The sequence below is a fragment of the Passer domesticus genome, chromosome 11 (genome assembly GCF_036417665.1).
Source record: "Passer domesticus isolate bPasDom1 chromosome 11, bPasDom1.hap1, whole genome shotgun sequence".
NCBI lineage: Eukaryota > Metazoa > Chordata > Aves > Passeriformes > Passeridae > Passer > Passer domesticus.
In genome coordinates, this window is record NC_087484.1 from 11218653 (window position 1) to 11243399 (window position 24747).

General features: G+C 44.7%; 1 protein-coding gene across 3 annotated transcripts in view; it reads right to left on the reverse strand.

Moving 5' to 3' along the window:
• The window catches only part of FGF12 (fibroblast growth factor 12), a 217694-nt gene that overhangs the window by 67341 nt on the left and 125606 nt on the right, over positions 1–24747 (reverse strand). For all 3 annotated transcript variants that reach the window (XM_064385680.1, XM_064385679.1, XM_064385678.1), the window contains 2 exons: positions 8737–8847; positions 1788–1891 (listed from right to left, as the gene is read on the reverse strand). In XM_064385680.1, coding sequence (XP_064241750.1) covers positions 1788–1891; positions 8737–8847 — 215 coding nt within the window. The remainder of the gene's footprint in view (positions 1–1787; positions 1892–8736; positions 8848–24747) is intronic.

Consider the following 24747-nt stretch of genomic DNA (forward strand, 5'->3'; position numbering starts at 1 on the left):
CACTTGTTGGAAATAAGCAAGCCCATTAAATCTGCCTCATTTGAATACATGTGTGATCTGGTGCCTTTTAGGATACTTGAAATGACTAACAGATGTGTTTCCTGGACAGCATGGTCTTCCTGCTGTCTACCACCTCTTGGTGTGTCCCTCCCACCCTTTATATCGTGTCTCAACTGCTACTAGAGAGAGAAAATTTTTCTCTGCATCTCCTCTAGTCTCTCAGCTGTCAAAGATCATTTTTTCAACTCTTCTTTTTCCCAAGACCCACACCTTTTCCTCCCCTGCACTACTTGTTCAGAAAATGATGACCGCTCATTGGTCCAAGACAACCCCGTTGGCTGGCTGTGGCTGTGTGACACAGTCTGATTTCCTGCAATCCTCATTTACAGCGTACTGATGGTGCAAGGAGACTTAGCACTGGGCCAGAACTGTGTTCTGCACTGCACAAACAGGGCAAAGCATCAGTCCTGAGCCCATGACAATGTGCCCAGAGGGACATACACACAATAATGCAGTACCACGCCATGCTTGGTATTACCTTCAGGACTCTGATAGCTTTACAAAGAAAGGAAGTTTTCATTGTTTGTAAACCTATTTAATTTATTTAGAAGCAGTCAATTATGTTTACTGGGCTATGAAAGAACAGGAAGCGTCTGGCATCCACAGAGATCCAGACTGATCTTTCTGTCTCTTCTTGACAAGCAGCCAGTTTTGAGACCTATCTCGCCAGGCATACTAACACCTCCACTTGCTTCCTACCCTGAGCTGCTGGGGAGACAGAGCCTTGCCACATCCCAAGGGAAAAGGGGAAATCTCAATCATGTGACCAGTATAAAACTGACCAGGAACAAAGATGGAAGATAAAAGTAATGAAAAATTGCCTAGAGCAAACCAAACTGCTGTCCTTTCAGTGGTCCCATCTCCATGCTCACATACACTTCTGAAGCAAAAGTAAGTGCCCAGACAAGAGCAGAACCACTGCATTGTAAATTTACACAAAGGCAGATGAGATTAGAATCTGGCTATGCACTGTAAAGCTATCATAACTACAGAAATGAGAAGTGTATTATTAACTATCCCTTTTTACTATGTAGAACTAGAACAAAGTTATTTGAAGCATAAAAATTCTGGCAAAGGGTTGCCATATTTAATAAATCACTGAATCAATTATTCACTGTGAAAATCAATTACTTATTTTAAATGAGAATCTTATGAATAACCTCATGCCCTTTCATGCCATCTAAGAAAGTTATAAGGGAATTAGTCGGCAAAAATTGCTGCACTTATCTTTTACGTGCATTAAAAAGACCACACAAATACAGGGAATTTCTGCCAACAGAATAGTCCAGAACCCTTTTAAGAGAGTCAGGGTATTGCTGTGGATTTACACTGCAGTCAAAAGCAGAGTATGACCCATTGGAGTACCACCTATGATCAGTTATCTGGGTGCAATTCAGAAGCAATCCCAGTGAGTCCATGCCATTTCACAAATGAGAAATCAGAATATGACCAGCCAACTCTATACAAACGCCTCAACAACGTGACCTACATTAAGTATATACTTAAAGGAACCAAAAGTGTATCTTCACAGGTCAGGAAATATTGCCATGAATCTCCATGGAGACACTATTAAGTGAATATTGCATGGTCTTGCAGCAGCTCCCCCCGCTCCTGCTTTTAAAGGTTTGCTGATATGTGCTTGTTTTCAGGAAAAGCTGGAAGTCCCGACGCAGTCTGCTTCCTCCCACCTACAAAACTCCAGGAGCCCAACAGTGCAAAGTACTCACTGAGCTGTAGAGATATCCCTCAGCGTTCATGGCAACGTACAGACCTGCCTTCACCCCTTGGATTGCCACCACGCGAAGACCCACAGGAATTAGATTGAAAAGGGCTGTGGAAGGAAAAGAAAAGCAAATGTTATGGACACATCACCCTACATGGCCACTGCTAATTTTGCCCCAGGGCCAGCCCACCCCACTCCTGCCTCTTCACAAAAGTGACTGCACTAGGATCAAGCATCCTGCTTCCAGCTACAGGGAAGGACTGCAGCCATGGAGGTGATGGTGAAAGGAAATTTTTAAGAGTACTGAGTTTGGCTGCCTCCCAAATGCCTTAACACACCCATCAGTCTGTCTGATCACTGCCTTTGCAATGCCAAGGGCTCATCCGTGCTCCCAAGCAAGAGCATCGTGATGGCTTTTTGAGAGCCAGCTGAGCCAGGGCAACTGCACATAGATAGACTTTGCCTGTGGCAAACACAACAACACAACTCAGTTTAGCTCCCCCTGAAACACATTTAAGCCTAGTCACACTTTCCTGCATTTGCCATATGCTAAAGAGTACACAGACAGCGACCATGGCCAGAAGAATGCAAATTAACTTGACTGTGTGTTTGCCCATGTGATCCTGGGCTGTCACGGGAATGAAGAAACTCAAGAAGAGATAGTGCTTCACTCTGGGACATCAGCACTGCTCCCCATTCAGGACCAGCACTGGAGAGGACAGAAGAGGACAAGATCTTCAATTATTCAGTTTTACTGCAGTCTTATTGATTAAAGCATTGCAACCACTTCCTCTCAGTTAATTACTTTATTGCTTGATTCCCACCCAGAAGACCCTATATCTCATTGAAAGACTCTTCCCATGAGTATATACATTAATGTACTGTCAGGCTTTTGCTACACTTCTAACAGCATGGGCTCAAAGAGGAGACTATTATCAGCACTGATAGACTGAGCACTGAAGCATTAGCATGGCTTTGTTTCTACTGAGCTTTATAGGACAAGAGTATTTAGATGTTGCAGGATCCCTTGTGCTTCAGCTTACAAAGAGCTAATTAGAACTCATCCCAGGAAGCTGAAGATAGGGAAAGATGGGCACAGGGTCAGGCAGAAATATAAGCACAAACACAGTGGAAATACTTCACTCAAGGTCTCTTCCTACGCAACAGCCCTGAAACAAGAATATGCAATGCCACTTTGCTCAGGACATCTACCAGGTGTCTTGGCTGTGCTGGTTTCAGGGTTGCCTCCAAAAGAGGATCAATAAATTCCAGTGCATATGAATATAATTTTTTCTTCACTTAATTCCCAAGGATGACTGAATGATTTCCCTCAATGAGCTGCCTAAAATGGAGACACCTCAAATCCAGTAAAAAAATCCCTCATCTCAGCCTCTTCTTGTGCTTTTATGCACCATATTCCATAAAACATCAAAGCATGTGCTGAAGTCTTACCAAATCCAGTGCCTGCATGTGTGTTTTTGAGGGACAATGTCAATAGATGTATATGGAAAATGCAGTCCAGGCCGGGTATTGGTCTGTGAATAACTGGAGTCAAGGACAGTGCTACTCTGGTACTGTCCCTAGACAAGACAAACCCATCCCCGAGTAACTACTCAGCATTAGAAGTGTTGTCTATCCCTTTCTCCTGACCATGAAGGTCTAAAACCTTCTGCAATTAACAAGTCTATAAGCAATTCCCCTTCCCTATTTCTTCCTCCTACTGAAAAATGGAGCATATTACTGCTAATAATGAAACAAAATGGGCATCATCATTCATTTCCTACAGCCAATTTGTCTTGCATAGGGAACTTGTGACAGACCATTCAAAGCATTCATTAGGCAGCAAGGTGATAACACCCAGAATTAGTGGTTGAGAAGTTCCACTTGGAAGCACCCCCGTGTCTCCAAATCTCTTTCCACCTCTACATGCAAAGGGAGCAAAGGAACAACCCTGCTGTGCTGTGCTACAGCAGGAGGACCACTGCCATTTCCCAAACTCCCTGGGACCCTTCACCCACGACCATGGCAGAGCATCTCCTCCTCTATGCAGGGGAGCAAGTGGGCAGGCAAGCATAAGGACACAAAGCTGACAGAGGTAACTGGCAGCCAAAAGAAGTTTTAAGAAGCAAATATCTTCCTCTATTAAAAAAAACAGTGGTTTGGGTCAATCAAGATTCTGTAAATTCCCAGAGCAACGTCTGCACTCCAATCTAGAAATGCCTTTGTAAAAGTTGATGTCTTTTACTATGACACTTCCAAATAAATATTTCATATTTTGAACAGATTTAAAAGCTTATAAGCTTAAAAGTAAGAATGTAAAAATGGAGGGAAACCCCTCAATCAACCTCAAAAGCAAGAAGTCTCATTTTTCGTCTCAAAAAAAGATCTGATTCATTTGAAACAGCAGATTTGAAAACAGGAAAGAGGACTAGTTGTGGTAGAATAGAACTGGACACTGAGTGTGCTGATGTGAGAAAGAGAAAAATTTAAAAATGCTTTTAAAACTGTTTCTTTACTGCAAATGGCACATATTCTATGCCATCTGCAACTTCATGGAAGGAACATGCTCTTTTACTTCATGGGCAAAAGGGAAAAAAACTTAAAAGATATTGAATATATGTGCCCCTTTTCTTTCATTACATCTTACCATCTTCAACACGTGGTACTTACACCTAACCCTACTACTTCTAGCACACTCCAGTCCTAAATGCATGAGTATATTGTCACTGTTATGTTATGGTAATTTATCAGCTAAATTCTGAATGCATGATTCCCTATGGGTCTAAGTTATCTACAGAAAGGGAAGAGTGAGGCAAGACCTGCCATATACAAGATGTGCTCAGCTTTAAACAGCAGCAAGTCAGAGGAGCTAAAGTAAATGATAACAGGTGATTTGCTCTTGAGCAAGACATTTGTGCTGCACATGAATAGCAAAGAACTGATGGAGGATGCAATAGGCCAGAGCAGCCTCAGTGCATGAGGAGGTGAGGATTAAGGTCCTGCGGGGAGTGAGGAAGGCTGCTGAGATGATCAAGAGGCTCTGGTGCAACATATAATGAAATAAGAGACAGAGGGAACTGCATTTGCTGCACTCAAAGAAGGCAAAAATTCTTCTCAGAGGAACACAATGAGAAGACAAGAGGCACTAGACAAAAGCGTTAAATAGAAATGAGGACTGGATATGAAGAAAATTCTCTACAAAGAAAATAGTGCAGCACTGGAACCCGAGAGGTTATGAGAGGTTATGCAATAGCTAATTGCTAGAAATGTTTGAAAGAACTCAACAAGGCTCTGTACAGCTGAAGATAATCCAAGTGGGATGCTGGAATGCAAGCCTCTTTAATGTTTTGATGTTTCTAGCTGGAAATCCCCAAAAATAGCCTAGACATGCTGGGCTGTTTCCACCTGTTCAGTCCAGTTCACCTATCCTTTCTGTACTGTCCATTTGCCAAAGCCTTTCAGATGTTCAACATGATGATGTGGGCAGACAAGGAAGTCCACTTGCTGCTATGAAGGGGCATTGCCCTGCTCAGCCCAGGGGAGAGCAGTAACAATGCAAGCACTGACAGCAGCAGTGAGCCCTGAAAGGCCATTTGAGATCACTGAAGCCGGGAGGAAAAGATACTGCCCCAAGCTGGGGTTCATCCATCACAGGAGGAACACAAACAGGGGCCATACACCACGAAAATGCACTCCAGTGGGAAGAAAACTCTTCACATATGCCAATAGCCAGAGAATGTGCCCCCTTGCTTACATTGAGATGGCACGTCTCTAACAGCATGGCAGAAGGAACAGATGTCCCAAGTGCTGGCTCCTGGGAAGCTGGATGGATGCCCATTCAAATGCCATTATAATTTGGCTTCTGGGTTTTTTTTTTCTTTAAGTGAGTGGAGGTGGAAAATAAATGCCATCAGCTTCAAGAACATAAAAAAAATGGGCAACAGATAATTAATTTTAAAATTGCTTAAATATTAGCAGTTCCTCTTGTATAAATAACTGGGTTTTTATTAGAACTTTTAATTCCATCAGATGTATCTGAGGGACATGGCGTGTCTCATTTTAAACATTTATTTTGTCAGAGTAAACCAACCTAATGTATTCCATGAAAATTATGCATCATTTCACAATGCTAATTTGAATAATCAGTGTGGGGATACAGAACACAAAGCAATGTATGGAACACAGTGTTCACCAACTGTTTAACTGTGCTAAGATGACTTCTGCATGGAGAATAGATGGTGATCTAGGATGGGAAGGATCCTCTTGTGGCCCTCTAGAGTGCCCTTCCCTGCCGTGGATGCAAGTTAACCAACTGCTCTTCAGGGATGGGAAAATATTATTTATCTAGTCTTTGATGAGTTGTGCTCTTGCACACACTTCTGACTGGCTGGTCAGGAATCTTCTGCAGAAGCACTTCAAAACAGAAAATTGCAGTGAAGCAAGTCTGTAAGCTGTTCACTTAGACAAGCAACTTTGGACGTTCTTCTGGTCAAAATTGGAGATTTTTTTGGAGGAAGAGAAAAGAAAAAAGGCAATCAGCTTTATTTTGGCACTTCCAAAGTGCAAAATGTGATTTCGTCTCAAAGCTGTAACTGGAAGCTTTATATATTCTAAAATGTTCATTCACACTGAAGATTTATTGATGAGGCCATGTGGTAAAAAGCTATATAAAATTGAATAAAGCACAGTCCTAATTTCATTTTCAGGAGCCAAATATTATCAGGTTGGATATTTCCCTCTTTTGAGATCCCCTGAGATCAGAAGCTGGGGAATTCTTTGGCTTCAATCTTCTCTCAAAAACTTGCCTAAACTTTCCAGCATAGTCCCTGACTTTGAGCCAGTGGCTTGGCACACTTCAGTGAGATGCCTCCTGTCCCACCAAGCTGCCGAGGCAGGGCTGCCATCTCACCAGATAAATTTACACTCTACAAGTGTACTTCAGCCCATCTATTTCCAGTTAAGAACACTGGGTGGAAGCAGCTCTCAAGTACTCAGCACCTGGCCAAACTCCTCTCTGGGAGTTTCTGGGGGGATGTATAAATCACAGCTCTTTGGGCAATTGGGGCCCAGCCTCAGCCACGGGAACTCAGGAGGTTCCCCTGCAACCACTGAGAGTGCAGCAGCTTCCCTCATCTCCCCTGTCACTCTGAAATATTGCAGAACTGCTCTTACATCTCTCTGCTGTTTACCTAAATTCATCCCTGCTCCCATTTAAGCCCATTACTTTGTTGTTCAATCCTCCATGATAGATGAGAGCAATGAATCCCTGTCATCTCTAGCATATCTTCCCATATTTTTGACAAATAGGTTTCCAATGGGATTTTCTGCAGTTTAAGAACACCCCAGGTCTTCTTCCTTTAAGAAAAGGCAGCTAATACAGCCTACTGAACTCACCCCATGTGCTGGGTCTGTCTGAGAGAATCTCAAGGCCAGACTTTTGAAGGAGACCTCCTGAGTCTGAGTGTAGAAGTGTGTGTGTCTAAGTCCACAGATTCTCCTGCTTCACACATAAATCAGAAATTGTCTTATTGCAATTTGCAGTATTTAATTTCTTCAATATGAGTGTAGGAAAAAGGACTAAAACCTGACATTTGCATTTGATACAGAACACGTTTCTGGTGGATGCAGCCTCCTGAGTCATTCCACAAGGGCTTTGCCAGCCACCTGCAATTTCAGTCACCATCTTCCCACGGCTCCTCTCTCCTCTATGGACCCTCAGCCCTGAGCTGCCTGCAGCAGGGCAGGCCCAGAACACAGCATGCTCCTGCTACAGCACCCTGCAGCTTCCTGGGGATGGGGTAAACACCAGGGATGTGGGGCTGCAGCCACCCTGCACCCCTGTCCAAGTGCACCTTCACAGGACAATGCCAACGCTGCACCCCTACAGACACCTGCAGCCCAGGCCCTGCCCTCCTGGAGGAATGCCACCTCCAATCCAGCCAGGAGCTTCTTTGAATTAAACCAAAATTTGTCTGCAAATCAAGCAGGCTCCTCCTTTCACAAAGTACATGAAGTTTGCTTCGATCAACCCCATCACACAGATTAACATTTGTTCACCTCTAATAATGACTGGCCAAGCTGGCCAGGTTAAACACCCCTTTAGCAGTGGTACAGGGAGCTCCAAACCAACATAGAGAAGAAAAAGTAACACTTGAATCCTACCCTGTTGATGCAATTTGTGGCAGCAAGGATCTGAGCTTAACTGCCCACTCAGGGACAGCACTCTGATGCCTATGAAATGCAGAGATGCTGCCAAAAATATTCTACACCTTTTTTAACCTTTTGAAGAGTTTCAGCATTGACAAAACAACTTCCTCTCCAAAAGGAAGATTGACTACTGTTTTGCATGCATTTAAACCTGTATGGCTCCTGCACATGGCCATGGTTTTTAAACTGTGTGGCTCTGCTGCCCTTTGTTGTCCAGCACAAACCCAATCCTTCTGAACAGGGTTTTGGAAGATGACCTCCTTTGACAAGGTCATTTGATACCCTCAGCCCCTACACCAGCCTCAAAGCACGAGACTTCAGCAAACAGCTGCTTTTCTCCAGCCTAGAAATTCCTGATGCTTGCTGAATTTTTGAGGCTAAAATAGTGGAAACGATTTTCTCCTCTTCTCCTTGGAGAGAGAATTCCCCGTATCCTTTACCCACGTGGCATGTGTATAAATATAATCTCCTTTCTCTTCTGGCAGCAATTCAAATCATGGGTTTTATTCTCCACCCCACCCAGATGGCAGTTACAGAATCGGGGCAGGAGGGAAGAAGATCGGAGAGGAAACATATGAAATTTTACTGGCAAGATTTAAAGGGGACGGATAGATAGAAAAAAATATGCAGAAAACAGCTGTCTTCCTCCTAATTTGATCTTTTCAAAAATGAAGTTGCACAAGTGAGAACCACTAGGTGATGCATTTGATTGTAATTGGGTTGCAAAACAGGCTAATTTTTCTTACTGTAGTCACTGTTTTCGTCCTTGGTCCCATCAATTGTACCATCTGGGTGCATCTGCAGGAAGTATTCCTGCTGGCTGAATAACCTTGTCACAATTCCTTTCAGCTGGGGTTCTGCAAAATAAAAATAATAATTATTACCAGATATACTGAGTAGCACAAGACCCAATTTGCTTGTCCCCCATTAAGCCCTGAGTAAATGTAGAAGTGCTTGGCAGGTAAGACTGCTTTCAGTGATTCCTTTCAAGCATGGCTGTAAAATATTCACATATAATACACAGACAGGCAAACACAATTGAGATCAGATGAGCAGGTAAAATGAAATGCATACTTGGTGCAGTAGAAAGAGATTAAGCAACATCAATTCTCTGAAAGTTACCTACCAAATGGAAGTATTTAGACAGTTTATGTATTTAGAATATGCCACTTGTTCAGAAGAGTATTTGCTAACATTGTTGCAAAGAATGTGCTCATTGTTTCTTATTCTGCTTGTGAAGCCAACCACCTTGCTTCTTTGTATGGTTGAGTCACTATCATGCAGTGCCAGTTTTATACCAATGAAAAGCTAAGTAAATCACTGGTATTACAGTGGTGTAAACCCAGAGCAACTGAGTGCTGAATCAGGGCTGCATGTGAGTGCAACTCTGTGGGACTTGGGGAGAAAAATTTGGAAAGGGACAGACACAAGACATTTCCAAAACTGACTGCTGAAGCATTTATGGGCACCTCAGACCACCTCTGTTGCAAAATCCTGCATGTTCTCCCCGTCCTAAAACATGTGCCACACACTCTGGCAGATTAGAATTATTTGTTTCAAACAGGGACCTTTCCCAGTCCTGTGTATCATGAGCCAGCCATGCTCTGGCAGGCTCTTCCCTATTGCCTCTACAACATTTATTCTTTCCTGCTGAAGGGTAAAAGGAAAACATGAAAAAAAGCAAAACCAGCTTGAACTTCACATGACAGAGGTGTGCAGCTTTACCACCTGTCTCCTTGCCACCCTACCAATCAAACAAAAACTAAGTGGTCAAAAACAAATTCAATTGTAATCGTGCAAGATTAAAAATTTGTCACAGGCATTGCTGCTGGAACACAAGTGAGCTGACTGTGTGTGAGCAGACACACTCACTGCATGGAGGACATCCTCCTTGTGTGACAGGACTTTGTGGTTTTATGCGACCACCCTCCAAAAGTAAATAAATAAGACCCAATTATTGCTGGCTCAATGGACAGGAAAGAACCCAGCGTAGCATACCAAAATCTCGTCAGGCTCCTGCCTTTCATGCCTCTGGTGAGGCTGTTTAATAAGCCATGCTCGTTACATAACCGTGGTCACGTTGTGTGTTGATGTTCCCATCCGGAGCCCCGCTCCCGCTGCATCCCTGCACGACTCCCCTTTGGGGAACCCTCACCCTGCTCTCCTGCACTGACAGCAGCAGCAGCATCTCAGATGGAGACAGGCTGCAGGTGCAAAGGATTTCAGTTTCAGCAATCCCTAGCCAGGGGAGAGTCAGGTACTTTCTCACAGCCACAAAAGCCACTGACTAAGTCAGATCAGATGGTTTCTATGCTGCCTTAAAAAAGAAGTGATTTCAGCGCAGTGAGTGCTGTAGGCTGCAGTCAGGCTTTCTCCCAGCAACTCTCAATGCTGGGACAGTAAATAAGCACAATTGTACTGGTCATTAACTAGGAGCTAGTGCTGGTCAAGCCAACATATGTCAAAGTGACACCTAGCAAAACACTTAGCTCATTCTTCTTACCTAAATGCATTACCTATTTTGCTGAATGCAGAAGTTTGATTTAACTTGCTTTTCGTTAGAAAAGCACATCAAAGCTAGAGGAAATGAAAAGCTGCATTCTCAGGCACAGATGCCTGCACCACCCTCCTCAAGTCCGTCCCATTTCTCCCTTTTATCTAATACCACAATAGTAAAGGCACTAATAGGCACTCTTTGATATGAGACACCTACATTTGAGTCCCTGAATGAATCTTAGCCTTAATTTTACTCACTGGTTAAATTTTAATGTTGAAGTACTTTGCATGAAACGGAAGAGCTCCCAGAAGGAGAGATTTAGAAGATGCTCTGTAGTCTGAGGCTTTCTGTATGCTGGAGAAGTGAGGAGGTCTTGTCTTAAAGCTCTCTGAAGAGGACCAGGGAGAGAAAACAACCCTGACCTTATCTCTTTTCTTCGGAAGATGGCTTAGCTACAGGATAGAATTACAATAGCACCTTTTCTTCCTTCTTAGGGATGCAAACTATATTTCAACCATGCAAATAATTTTGGAACAGGAAAATCTCTCCCACTTCTACTAAATAGCCTACCATGTAAAACACTGACCAAATCTGCTTGTTATTAATAACTTATGACATTTTCAGAGTTTATCAGAACAGCACCCAAGATCCCCTGATGCTTCCTTACATCCTTTCTATAGATGCAAACACTTGCACCAGAAGGCTGTATCACTATAGCAAATACAGGCTAAACCCTTTCAGGTTCCTTTCTCTTACTGACCTGACACACACCTGGTCAGCTTTAACAACAGCTCTTTTCATAATGCCAGCCATTTCTGAGTCATGGCCTACCTAGGGACAAGTTGGAGGGGAAATCTTGTGTTACATGACCTGGTTTTGCTGAACTTTGAGGCTCACACCCAAACTCAAAAGTAAAACCCAAAGGGAGTGAAGCAGAGAGTTCTCAGCTATACATAAAACCACATTCCTCCTGGCCCTAACACAGTCTGGAAGCAGCAGAGCTCCTGTCTCTCCTCACTGCACAGATGCTCTTCTGCAGGAACATCCCTGCCCACACTCATTTAGGATGCCCTGTAGCAAAAAAATGCCTCTTCCAGACACCCAAGGATCAGAGAGCATTTCAGAGACACACAGGTCTCTACTTCCCTGGTTTTTTCATTTTCTTGGGTCTCTTTCTACAGCAGAGAAGCTGCACTTCCAGGTACCTTTAGCTACCTGAACTAAACACAGAAGCAGTGCAGGGAGGTGCACAGCCAGCACTGAGCTCTCTCCTCTAACACAAGGAAGGCTGGAGAGTCACCTGAGCAATGGGTGATTTGTCTCACCCAGTACAGCCATCTCTCCACCTGAGCTGATCTCTCTGTGCATCCCCAAACCCCCACAGGCTGGCCAGACCAGGTCCAAAGGGTCCCAAAACCACCAGTACCTCTCCAGTGCCTGCAAAGGAAGCAGCTCGAACACAAACAGGTGCACAGGTGACAACAGCTGCTGGAGTAGCTGCTTCCCACCAGGGAACCTCTTGTCTTATGTCTGGGCATAAAGTGACGTACTGGGATTTGCCATTCATGCAGTAAGCAGTGTGGCTGGTGGCCTACAGACAAAATTTTGGGCAAAGACAACTTTTAACAAGGAGCAAGGAATTACTCATCTTCCCCTCTCAGTATGGAACTATTACCAGAAGAGAAAATTTTATAATCACAGGACGGGAATTTCGCTGCTAGCCCAGAGGTAAAATGCTGCACGTGACTTTTAGGAGACCTACTTTTGTCATATCATATATTTTAACATCACTTCTTTCCATCTACAGAGCAATTCTATCAGTCTTCCAGCACTGCTAACCCTTATGCTCAGCACTTGTGCTGAAAAACCTCAGTTTGTAGAAAAAAAGCCCTCAAAACCAGTAAGCCTCCTTGTCAATTAAGGGTGCTGAGACACCCTGGTAAGTCAGAACAGAAAGACAATGAAATAGACTGAAAACTTTCCAGGCAATAAAAAGAGAACCACCCTTCCCAGCAGATATTATTGACAGTGCTTATTGGAGTACCAGGGGGGAAAAAATACAATAAAGCCCCACAACCTCTACACTTTTGTCTATGTTTCCCTCAATGACACTGCTCCAGGCTATATTCAATAAGAGAGAATCAAACTGTAAAATAAAGGGAAAAAAATGCAGCACAGATAAGCAAAAACTCTGCTATGAGCACTTTTTTCTATAATTCTTAGAATTTATCACAAAACAAACTTAAACCTACTCTCTAACCTCAGCCTTGTAAAGCAAACGGGACCCAAATCCTCTTGCTTTTAAAGGTGCAATACTGCATAACACACTGGGGATAAACCTATTCCTCCCCCTCAGGCTCATCCATGTGCCCTTCCCTTCTGCTATAGAAGCAGCTTTCCCTGCAGAAATAGAACTGAACTAACATGGACAAGACTTCAGCACCAACTTAGTGTCTCCCTAAACACAAAGTCAAGCACTTCTGAATGGATTTAAGAAAGATGTTCTTGCTGCCTTAATCCCAAACTACTGACTGAACAGAAGAGATTTCCATGCAGCTTCTATTCCCAGTGCAAGACTCCAAGCTACAAGGTTTCCCATGCAATATGCAAAGGGATATTTTTATCCCCACTTTATAAGCAATGCTACTATACTTCATAATGTTTACTTTAAAGATCTTGCTCTAGCTGCTCATATACAGCTGTTGAGGACTGGGGACTACTGGAGAAAAGTCAGTGGACTCTCTTTATGCAGATGCAATAAGCTCAGTTCCTTCCAGTGTGGCAATTCTGGAAGACGCAAGGGAAGATCATGCTCAGGAAGCATCACAATGGGGACATCAGAGTGCAGAACAGGAACAGAGAGCAAGACCTAAGCTGTAACTCTCCTAGTGTGTAGCATCTGTCAGACTGGGCACTTTACCTTCAGTGAAGACACAGTTGTCACCTAATGACCCTTCTGAGGGCAGTCAGCCACTGACAACTCACTAAACAACCCCTGAAGGGCATCTTGCTTGGTTACCCTTTCCACAGTCCAAGCTCACCACTTCTGCCTGCCCTGCTTTTAACTTTCTGAGCCCTCTGGCACAGCTGAGGCTAACTAAATCATGATCTGACTGCTAATCTTCCTGTCTCTACTTAAATGGTAATGTGATGCTGCCATTATTCACTTCTGCTGTCCTGCTGCTGAGCCTTAAAGTCATCTCAGTTCACCATGAGCTGCTGTGATTTCTGCCTTATTATGCAGCTACACAGTGATCTTCATCCTCCTGGGGCTTGCCAAGGACATGATAGTTGCAGGGTGCTCACATGCACTTTGTTTGATCTCCAGGGGCATGCTCACTGAAGGCCAGAGGATCATGGCTAAATCAGCTGCTCTGCAGAGTCATGTCCCTCACCCTCAAGCTGCAGGTATTGCTGAAGATAATCTGCTGTGTGCTGTGGGGGAAAGAGCAAGAGCATTGACAGAAATATTAGTCTTTAATGACCTTTTCATTTAGCTCTTCTGTTTAAGGTGAATAAGGAACTCACCCCTTAAATGGAAAATGGAGAACACAGAAGTAAAATAACGCCCTTAATGCACAGAGGAGCTATGAGGTTATGCATGAATGCAGCATTTAGCAAAGACCCACTAAAGGCACCAACTCCTGCTTATTTCCATCAGCAAAGAAGCAGCACTAAACCCCTGGGGGAGGACCCCTACTCTCTTATCGTCACTGTAGGGTAACTCAATTTTCTCTAAACCCTGCTCAGAAGTAGCAAAGAACAGGGCACAACACTGAATTCCAGCTGCAACTCCACTATGGAAGTGGAGTCTGATATGGTCTCGTGTCTTTCAACTCTCAGAATGCCCCTTATTACAGCAACACAATGACATGAGGCTGCAGCAAGCCAGTCCCCACTTGGGCTGGGAGTGATAAAAAGACTCAACACAACCACATTCAGAGAAATCACCTTAATCTGAATTCTCCAACTCAATGGCACAGAACTCGGAGCGACCACCTTTCAATGAACTCTGAAAAAAGATGAAGGGCTTAGTGACCTTTGAGGGATTTGAGCCACTGGCTCCAAGGATTCTTGCAATGCACAGCAATGCTCTTGGTTGGCAGGCAAGCCTCCACTTGAGGTTACTGGTGCAGAACTGCTTCTAAATCTACTTCAGAAGTTACTGTGCTGGGTGCCAGAGGTACTCATTGTGGGTTATGGCATAAACTCTGAAGCTCCTGGGGTTACTGCTCTCTGCACAACGAGCTGTCAAACAACAGATGACTCTGCAAGCTCAGATGGGAAGCAGCGATTTTCTATCCAGCAACCTGCAATAAGGTACAAGGAAGGCACCTACTGCAGAATTTCCACAGGAGACTTGCCCATTTGTTTGCTCTCTCACTGCAGCTCAGTGCCTCTGTCTGCTCTGAGCACAGCGAGGCTGTGAGAGATGCCAGCAGCAGGCTCCCAGAACAGTCCCTCTGGCACCTGCTAAGGACATCGGTCTGGTGAGGGACAAAGCATCTCCAGCCCTCCTCTGAACCACCTCGGCACGCTGCTGACTCCCTTCTGTGCCTGTGCAACAGTTTTGCTGAGGATGTGACTGCAAACATGGGAAATGTAATACATCTCAGCAGCATATTTCACCTAAATGTTCTTCAAACATTTGTTTATTGCAATTAAACATTTTAGCCTGGAATTTACACATTCCATTATTCTTATTTTCCCCCATTCAGGCTGCAGCTGTCATAATGGGAGGTTGATTTATGACTCACCTAACCAGCACTCAAATCCCTAGCACACCAAGCCCAGCATGCAAGTCAGAGCATAAACTGCTCCTAATTTACTCAGATTAACTCCGCATTTTAAGTGCCACTGCAGAAACCGCAGTTCCCCTCCCCTAAAAAGGATGGGTTCCAGAATACTCGATAAGCCAAATTTTGCAAACACAAATTTTGTAGACAGAGAAGGGCACCAAAATCCCTCCTTCAGAAGTACAGCATTAATAAAGGCTTGTAATAAATCGGCACGAGAATCAGCAAGCTCCATGCAGATTACTATGGTGACAGGCATCAGCACAGAACTCGGGGATGAAAGGCTGAGGGAGATAAATGTTGGGGCTGTTTTCCCAGCCAGGAGCTGCCAAATTCTCCAGGGTGTTTGAAGCTAAGATGAAGTAATTTGACTGTCTCAAATTAAATGCATCACTATCGACATAAGTTTAATAGCTCAACTCACTACAATGATTCACTGAACCCACCCAAACTGCGAAGCTCAGAAATAACACCACTCACAGCTGTGAAAGGAGCTACTGCCCTTGAAGACTTGGAGTGTTTCCTCTGGCCAAACACCCCGACCAACTCTGCCACGCAGTGACTGTGGCTGTAAGTCTTCAGCAGATGCTGCACATGGCTGGCTGTGGCTGCACCGGCAGTGAGTCACGCACGGAGCAGGTCGGAGCACCGTGAGCCACACGCGGGGATCCTGGAGGACACTCCAACTGTGTCATGCAGGTGTGGAGGTGGGAAATCCTGCTGCAAAGTGCTGAGCGTTTTCAGCTCCCTCAGGAGTCACTCAGTGCACAGAAGTGCACAGGCAGAGGCAAGACATTTATTTCCCAGTGTCACAGTGTTTTCCAGTTTCTGTCACTAAACTCAGCACAATTGTTTGGAGCTGAAGGACATGTATTCCTTGAGGAAGCCTACAAGCAGGTGGCCAGGATGGCCTGGGCAATGCTGCCTGTAGCATCCTGAGTAACAGGCAGGGAGAGGGCAAAAGAACTGCAGAGCCAAGAGAAATGAGCGACACAGGGGAGCATTTGTATTTATCTGGATGTCTCCTCAGACTGCCTGCATATAGGTCCAGTCACAGTGGGTAACAACAGCTGCCCAAACATTAGGAGCTCTGTAGCAAAGCCAGGCATCCAACCCCACCTTGCACAGCTGTCATGAACCCCTTTAGATGCAGCCATTTGGCCTAACACACTGGCACATCACTGAGCTTGTGAGTAGAATGCAGAGATGGAAACAGACTTACTGACATAAAGATTTGCTCACAAGGTCTATGGGTTTGGGGGCATCAAACAGTCAATCCCAGCTCCCTTCCCAGTGATGCAGAACAAAGGCCATACCCAGCTTCAGTTGAACCTGATTACAGGGATAGTGTCACCCTCCAATTACAAAGCATTCATTTGGAGAAGAAGATCTGGGACAACAGGGCTGCACAGTGCACTCGTGTATTTACTCATCTCAAGTGCGAATCTCCACCCAGGGCTAATAACCACAAAGAAACAACCAGTGTCTCCAGGATGCATTACATGTAATAACGGGCTGTGCTGGCAGGGATGGCCTCTCTGTTTGAAGGACATGCTTCCAAAAATTATATTTCCCTAACTTAGAGGGATGATGGGCTCAAGCTGATGACAGCACCCATCAGCGCAATTGCCTCCTGTCACCGTCACTGAGTCACTAGAGCAGAATGGCACCTTGTAGGCAAAAAGAGTATGCAGAGAAGTGACTTCCTTTCCTGCGCTGGCGCCTGCCAGGAGGAATAATAATTATCTCTCCAGCATGGAGCACAGCTGCCTGCCTGCACCCCTCCACGATGCCTGCTTTGCTCTAACCAAGATGAGTCCCTCCAGGGAAGTCTTATTTCTCACTTGTAGAGTAGGTGGAAATGATGTGATTGCACGTCTGTGGCATTTATGCAGGCCCTCCCATATCCAGGGAATCAGCTTTACAGGGATGTTAATACAAGTCTGAGGTAAGGGGCAGAGAAATTAGTCACATAAAGCATTGAAAACGAGGGGTGTCACATGGAATCACTGCTACATCTCTGGGGATGCTCTTAGCGCAGCCTGTGGATGTCAGAAAGTAAAGAAGTCACCCTGCAGCTCACCCACTCTCCAAGATCTGGATCCCATGTGACAGCCACCTAAGGTCAACAGCTCAAGGATAAGGAGGTACAAGGTTGTGGATGAGTTTTCCCAGAAAGCAAACATCAAACTCATGTACATGACACGTGAGCTACCCACTCTGCACAAACACCAAGGACAAAACAGCCACCCCAGCACTGCAGGGCCAAAGAGGAACCAAAAGATCACTGCAGGGAAACAGTGGGACAAAAAGTGGATGAGAACTGATGGCCCACCTGCCACCAGGCATTTTGGCACAGAATTGCTGACTACTTCTGAGTAAAACTGTCTAGCTGAATATTTTGCTGAAAAGTTCAGAGTAAGAGTAGATAAAGCTATATACAAACTCCATCTCACTAACAGAAAAAAAGAGAGGCCTGAAAAGACTGCAAGTTTTTATCTTTTCTTTTGACATGACATTTTCTTTGGAAATGTAATGAAAAAAATGTTAACAGAGACAGAGATTAAATCCAAAGTTTCATTTTAAGTACAATGAAATACTGCACTGAGTCTGAATCCTCTTCTCCCCAGAAACTTCTTTTATTTGACCAGAGAACTAAAAAAATCCAATTCTTTATACAGTTCACTGCCACATTTGTCTTTGCCTCCCTCAGGATGTGGTTTATGTTGCTTTGTTGATCCAGTGTGTTTTAGCAGCAGACAAAATTTCAAAACATTTCCCTTTCAAGAGCAATTTTCTACACCTGTATTGGCTCCAGTTCTGATGATAAAACTAAAGCCAGGCAGGAACAAAAGGCATACAAAAGAGATGTAGGGGCTGTTCCAGAATTTATGCAGGATAAGCTTTTTCAGGTAAAGGAATTTTAAAAATTAGAAATTTAATGCAAAATAAGTTGTAGCTACAGCTCCCAAGCTGTCATTTTCCAGCACAGTCAATGCCTTGGCTACTGAAGGTTAAAGCTTGCTCATAAGTATGGATAGCAGAGCATACAAAATGTATTATTTATTTTGAGGAACACCCTGCAATTATTCCTGACATATTGTGTAATTAGCCAAAATTACAGCATATTCACCGAGAGTGAAACAGAGGATAGCATAAATATTATGTGTGAGCCCACAGCCACTGAGCACATTTCATCTGGGTGCAGATGTGTCTCAGGAACCAAGCAAGCGTGGTTCTCCCTGGCCCCCTGGGCTGTGCCAGCTCCTGAGCAAACACCCACAAAGGGGAAACATGGGGAGTAAAATCCTGACTTTCCCATGCCAGCAATGGGAGCCCAAGAGCTGCATGAGGATTTAACAAATGCAAACACCCACACTGCAGAGCTTTCAGGATGACTGAGCCCAAAGCTCATACCAGAGAAGACGGGGTATATTCCCACATATGTTATGCCAAGGGAGGTGGAAAGGTGAGCTCAGAGGATGTCTGGAAAAGCTGCTTGCTTTGCTGCCTCGAGCTGACAGGAGGAGAAACTGAAAAGCAGCGATGCCATCTTTGCCATGCTTGCAGAACCTCCTGGCCTGCAGCTTCCCAGAGAGAAGAGCTACATGTCAGACTCATCCTAAGGACTTGTCTGATGGCTCAGAAATCCTGGAGGATGTTGTGGCAGTGCCCTGCCATGTGTACAGTTAGAAAGATTTTATTTTGTTCTCTTGACTCCAAAATGCAACACAAAACTTCGTCACTGTTTATCAGATTTCTTCCTGGTTTCCTACAGAGATGTGGTTTGGATATTAGGACATTCTACCCAGAATTTGCTCTGTGGGAGGATGAAAAAAAACAACTTTAAGAATATCCTTCTAAGGAATGCACATCTGGAATCAGTGCAGGACTGAAGCTGGACTAATCAACAGTGAGGTCCCTTTCAGCCCTGCTGCTGGGTGACCAAGACTCAGTGGCATTAGCACATTCTGTACTCTGAGTTTTTGACAGACTCCACGATAGGGTCCCCATCTCCCCTCACGTTGAAGTGCCCCATGCAAGGCACCTCATCACTAGTAGTGCCCACATGAGCAGGGCAGACACCATCCCTGCTGTTCAGGCCTGCCACAGCACTGAGATTTATGCTGTTCTCAGATGCTAAATCTCTCCACTTCCCCCATCAATCCGCAGGACTGAAATACTGCAGAAACACCAAGAAGTCCCTCACACAAACAAAACATACTATGGAAACAACCACATCAAACTTCCACTCTGCTCTGAATGCCTGGCATAGTAGATTCATTAAAATAGAAAATGGACAGGACATACTACCAACAAGCACTGAGGAGAAATTAATCACTTCAGATGCTATCAGTCTCGGGGAAGGTGCCTGGTCCTACCAACACCAGCTCACAGAAGCGTCCTGGATAATCACTGGATAACAACTCTGGGAAAAATTTAGGTCCCAGTGTCATTCTGCAAGCTTTAAATAGTCCTAAGTGATAACATCCTCTTTTGCTACGGTATTCCTCAAGCAACCTCACAGCATTTTCCAATGGGATGAGCACGTGAAACTCCTTTATTTAACAGGTAATGAGCCTGTGATGTGGAAGAAATTAAAGCTTGAATCAGTCGGGTTGTATTACAAGAATATTTTTTGCTCACTGCACTAGTGCAGCTTAAGCATTTCTGTAGCAGTCTGGAAGCATTTTTGACTCAAGACGATGCTGTTACTAAATTTCAACAAATCTTATACAACACCCAAATGCATAATGAAAATGTGCTGCTTGTGCCATTGTGAAACATTATACTTCAAAGAGCGAGATCATGCTAAAAATGGCCAAAATTCCACCATATGACTCGAAGTTCTTTCCTTTTGCTTTGTGAAAATATATCTTTTTTAATCTGCATAATGATTTTAATTTTCATTGCAGCCAAAGGTTTCCTTCAAACTAATGAAAATGCTCCAGGTGTGAGAAAGCGATCATCCACTTTGTTCCATCTAAAGCTCTGTTTTAAATAACGATGATGTTTTATTGCTCATCTCTCAGCACAAACACCTCATTTCTGGTATCAAGCAGCCCTCAGGACTCCAGTGAGACAGGCAGGTTCATCTGCCGCCCAACTGCCATCTCAGAAGAGAGCTGAAATCAGTGAGCTCCCTCTCCAGGGATGCGTGTGCTGAGGATGACACAGTGCAGATGGAGTGAAAACAGAAAATCTGCCTCTCCAACAGGTTTCTGAACAAAGCTCCTGCTCCCCAAGCTGCCCAGGAGAGCTCAGAAAGCTCTAAAAACTTCACGTGGTGCTTGCTAATCATTCAAGAGCTGCTATGGGGCTGTAGCTCTAAAATCTTAGAATTTATTTAATGGAAAGTAGAATAGAAGGAACAGGAAGAAAAAGAGAAGAAGAAATGTTTATGGAAACAAAGAGGGCAGGAGTGGCACAGAACGAAATGAAAGCCAAAAGAAACGTTTAGAAATGTTTCAGTACTGATGCTGTGTGCCTGCCAGCAGGCAGAGCCCATACTGATGAGCACCACACCTGACTGTAAAGGCCAGCAGAGAATTACTGGTTACACCACAGGCTCTGGCAGCCCTTTTAGCCCCAGTAACCGACAATCCCCACGAGAGCATGATGCTGATCACCCCAGAATGACCGCAGGGACGGCTGCAGATCAATACCAGAGACAGCCAGTGACTCACCCCGGCTCCAGTTACAGGAGCTGTGCCAGAAAAACCACCAGCTACGGGGCAGGTGGATGGTCCAAGCTCTTCACCTGCCAGCATCTGATCCCTGCATCTCCTGCAACCCATTGGCTCCCAAGATCCCAGGGAACCCTTCAGCACCCCAACCCTAAGCTGGGCCCTGGAAGCCAAAACCTCTTTGCTCATTTCTACTGCTTCTCAATGTTCTGGAAAATGTGGACTGGCTTTTTGCAGCCCGGCTTCATTTGCAGCAGACCCATCCACTTGACCTTTTGCAAACAGTTTTGCTTTGGGGGATGAATGAAATGTATTTATTTGGCAGCTGAGGCAACATGGGTGGCAACTGCTAAGCAAAGAAACTATCTGTGCAGCCAACAAGGGAGGAGACAGCCAACTATGCTATTGTAGATAAATATCAATTAAGTGAGCATGTTCTATTAACCCCAAGACCTCTCTTTTCTTCCTTCATTCCAATCCAAAATGCTTAAGTATCTCAAGAAAGGAACATTTGAGGGGGATTTTATCTTTATCATAACTGCAATCAGGTTTCAGCTGGAGAAGAGGCACAAGTAACAGAATTACATTGCCTCTCTGTGGTTATTTTGCCAGTTCACAGCATGTAGCTGTCCACTGGATGTAACACATGCCCTTAACAGAGCAGGCTGCTGCAGGGAAGGTGAGACAGGAGTGCACAGAGCACTCCACAGATGCTGCTGTGGGATGTGAGAGAAGCTCTGTGCCCTCCACCACTGTAGTGGCTGTACCTAGCTCTGGATCTTCACCCTCACGTACAGCCCCCACGAGAGGCAAACAGCCATTTTCTGACATCTATCACTGAAGATGCACACTCCAAACAAGAACTATTGTGCTGAAAAAGTCCCAGGAAGAAAGACAGGGAACACAGGCAGGTGACAGCATACCTGCTTCTCTCCTTTTACCACAGCTGCCCACTTTCTGGCCAGTGAAGTGCCAGAGGTCCACAGCTGAGGGCTCCTCTTCAGGAACACAGCAGGGCCAGCCAAGCACCATTGCAAATCGAGTTTGTTTTTGGGCTTGGTAACACTGAAGGAGGAGGGGGCACTGATGCAAGTCAGACTGGATTGCACAAAATTCCACCTCCCACACAAAACTTCAGGTACAACAGGTGCACATGCTGCCAAGACAAGAGAGGAGCTGATACTGCTACCTCCCCCCTTGCTATTGCGCACAAAAGCTCAACAGTCTTCCAAACTTAAAGTTCCTAGAACCCCAAGCAGCATCTCCTCAGTGGGTACCCCAGCACAGAGGAACAGTCACCTCCTCATGACAAACCCAATGCCATGAGCAGATGCAGCAACACAGCTGCACAGACCCCTTCTGTGATGCTGCTGCTTCCAGCATTAACCTCCATCTCTCAGTGCAGCCCACTCCACAGGGAAAGGGCAGAGAGCAGAAATGCCTGGAGGGGCTGCATGGAGCCTCATCACACCAGCAACCAGCCACAGCTCCTCCCAGAAGACTGGAAAGGCTCAGAACTCAGCTCACCACCCTGCCTCCAGGTTTGTGGCCTTGTCTCTCTGTCACCTTTAGCCAGGGCATTCTGAAATGAACACAGGACAGAAGAGGTGTTCGACAAGTGTCAGCTTGCACCCAGGTGCATTTTCTCAGCAGCCACATAAGCTCCATCAGAGTGTCAGAAAGCCTCATTTCAGTGCTAGGAACGAGCACAGTCACTTGTCTGAGCTGCAGCGTGGGGGCTGGAAAAGCCTAAGTGAGTGGTCTGCCTGAACAGTGAATCCCACAGTCGTGTTCCACAGCTCTCAAGAAAGATGCCTTCTGCTTTACCATTTTAGAAATGTGTTGTAGCTGCTATTTTCAGTGGTACTGTTAAGAAGCTGTAGCCCTACAGCCCTGTGACCATGCTGCACAAACTCAGTCTCCGCATTGACTCCCTGAAAGCACAAAACCCCTGTTCCTGCAAGCTGGATGAGAGGCACTCATGAGTGTGTCCATGGTTCTCCTACAGCTTCTAACAGAGATGTGCAGTAAAACCAGCCTCCGGAAAGGCCAAGTTATTCCAGGATTCTGCTACATGTCAGAAGAGGGCAAAGATAAAATAGATGTAGTAGCTTACTCCATGCTCAGAAAGGAAAATACATTAACATGAAGAATCTTGTGTTAGCTGGGGAATAGAGATGAACCATGTATTAAACAGAGAAAAGAGTACAAAGGGACTGCTCCCTGACAGACTGCAGCAAGTACAGCCCAGGCACGGAGTAGATGACTTTAGTACAGGTCACTTCTCAAGACATTTCCGAGATCAAGACACAACAATAATGCAGTCATGGCAATGACACTCTGACAGAACATACGGAAACGTATCTGTATTCAATGATTAGTCTTTATTTAGAAGTTAGTTCTTTGGAGCTGCTTTCTCTGACCTGTTCTTGTCTATGTTCTTGGTCACCTTCTGCCAAGCCATGGAGCTTGCAAATATGAAAGGGATGTCAATCTCTTACATGTTTTTTTTTGCTTGATAAAATTCTTCCTTTGATTTTAATAACAAATCACAGCTTGGTTCCAACTGTGCAGCAGCAGAAAAATCTCAGAAATAACTGTTCAGAAGGATAGATCAAATGAGAAAAATGGGGATGAAACAAACACCTACCTGGCCACTGTGGTTCATGGTATTCATTTTTGGGGAGGGGAAGGAAGGAAAGCAGATAAGCCCAACTGCATTTGCACTTGCTCCCCACCACAGTGAGAGTCATGATTATGTTTGCCTTTCAAACAGCCTCACCAGCTCCCATGGCAGTTCTGCTCTCCTCACTGCCCAAGTCAAGCTGATGATTGTTTTGGTTAATAAGTAATAATAAGTAAATAATAATATAACTTAATAATAAGTTAAAATATTAAGTATCTGGTCTATTGGAATTATTCTAAATTTGTTTTGAATTCAGCAAAGAAAGTAAGGAAGAAAGAAAACCTTGTCTCCATTCTGGTATTTTTTTGGAACTCAAGCTTTAAAAATACACATACCAGAAACTTCTAAATGAAACTGCACCACTTACCCCCCCCCCCCCCCCGCAAAAAAAGAAACCAAACAAAAACCACAGTTGTATCAGTCAACGATAAATTGATTTATATGGATCTTTTATGGTGAAGGGAAATAATCACTCACAAACCACTTTTTGCCCTGACTCTCCCATTTTGCTGGTGACGGAAGAATCAATCATCTGTATTGATCTAATGGTGAGCCTCTGCTGCCTAACAATTTCCACTGCTCTCACAAGCACAGCTACCCCTGAGGCCAGGGGGACAAAGATATCCATCCCTCTCAGAGCTTGGATAACTTCCATGTATTTTCTTGGCATCAACCATACTCAGTCCAGAACTAGTACAAAGAGGCTTACTGACTGACATGCTCACCCATAAGTTGGGGAAGCAAGCTGGAAGCAGAGTTTTCCATGCTCTGGAGAAAGCCAGGAACCTGCAGCTCTTCCCAGATTTTAGGCACTGAGAGCTGGGAGCTGCTATCTGACCCTCAGTAATGGAGCACAGGCATGCACTGTGACATCCACCATACCTGCAAGTCACGAATGTGTGCGATAGCACCCCCAGGATCGACTGGGTAAAATGAAACCCATCAGCCGAGCTGTCATGAGCAGGAGGGAGCCTCTTCCTCCCTCCTGGTTATGCTGGCATTCATTAGCATGGGTGGTGCAGAAGGAGCTTACAGCACTGCCCCACCAAGGAGGACGCATGCCCTCAGGGCTGTGCCCTTCCCCTTGGTGT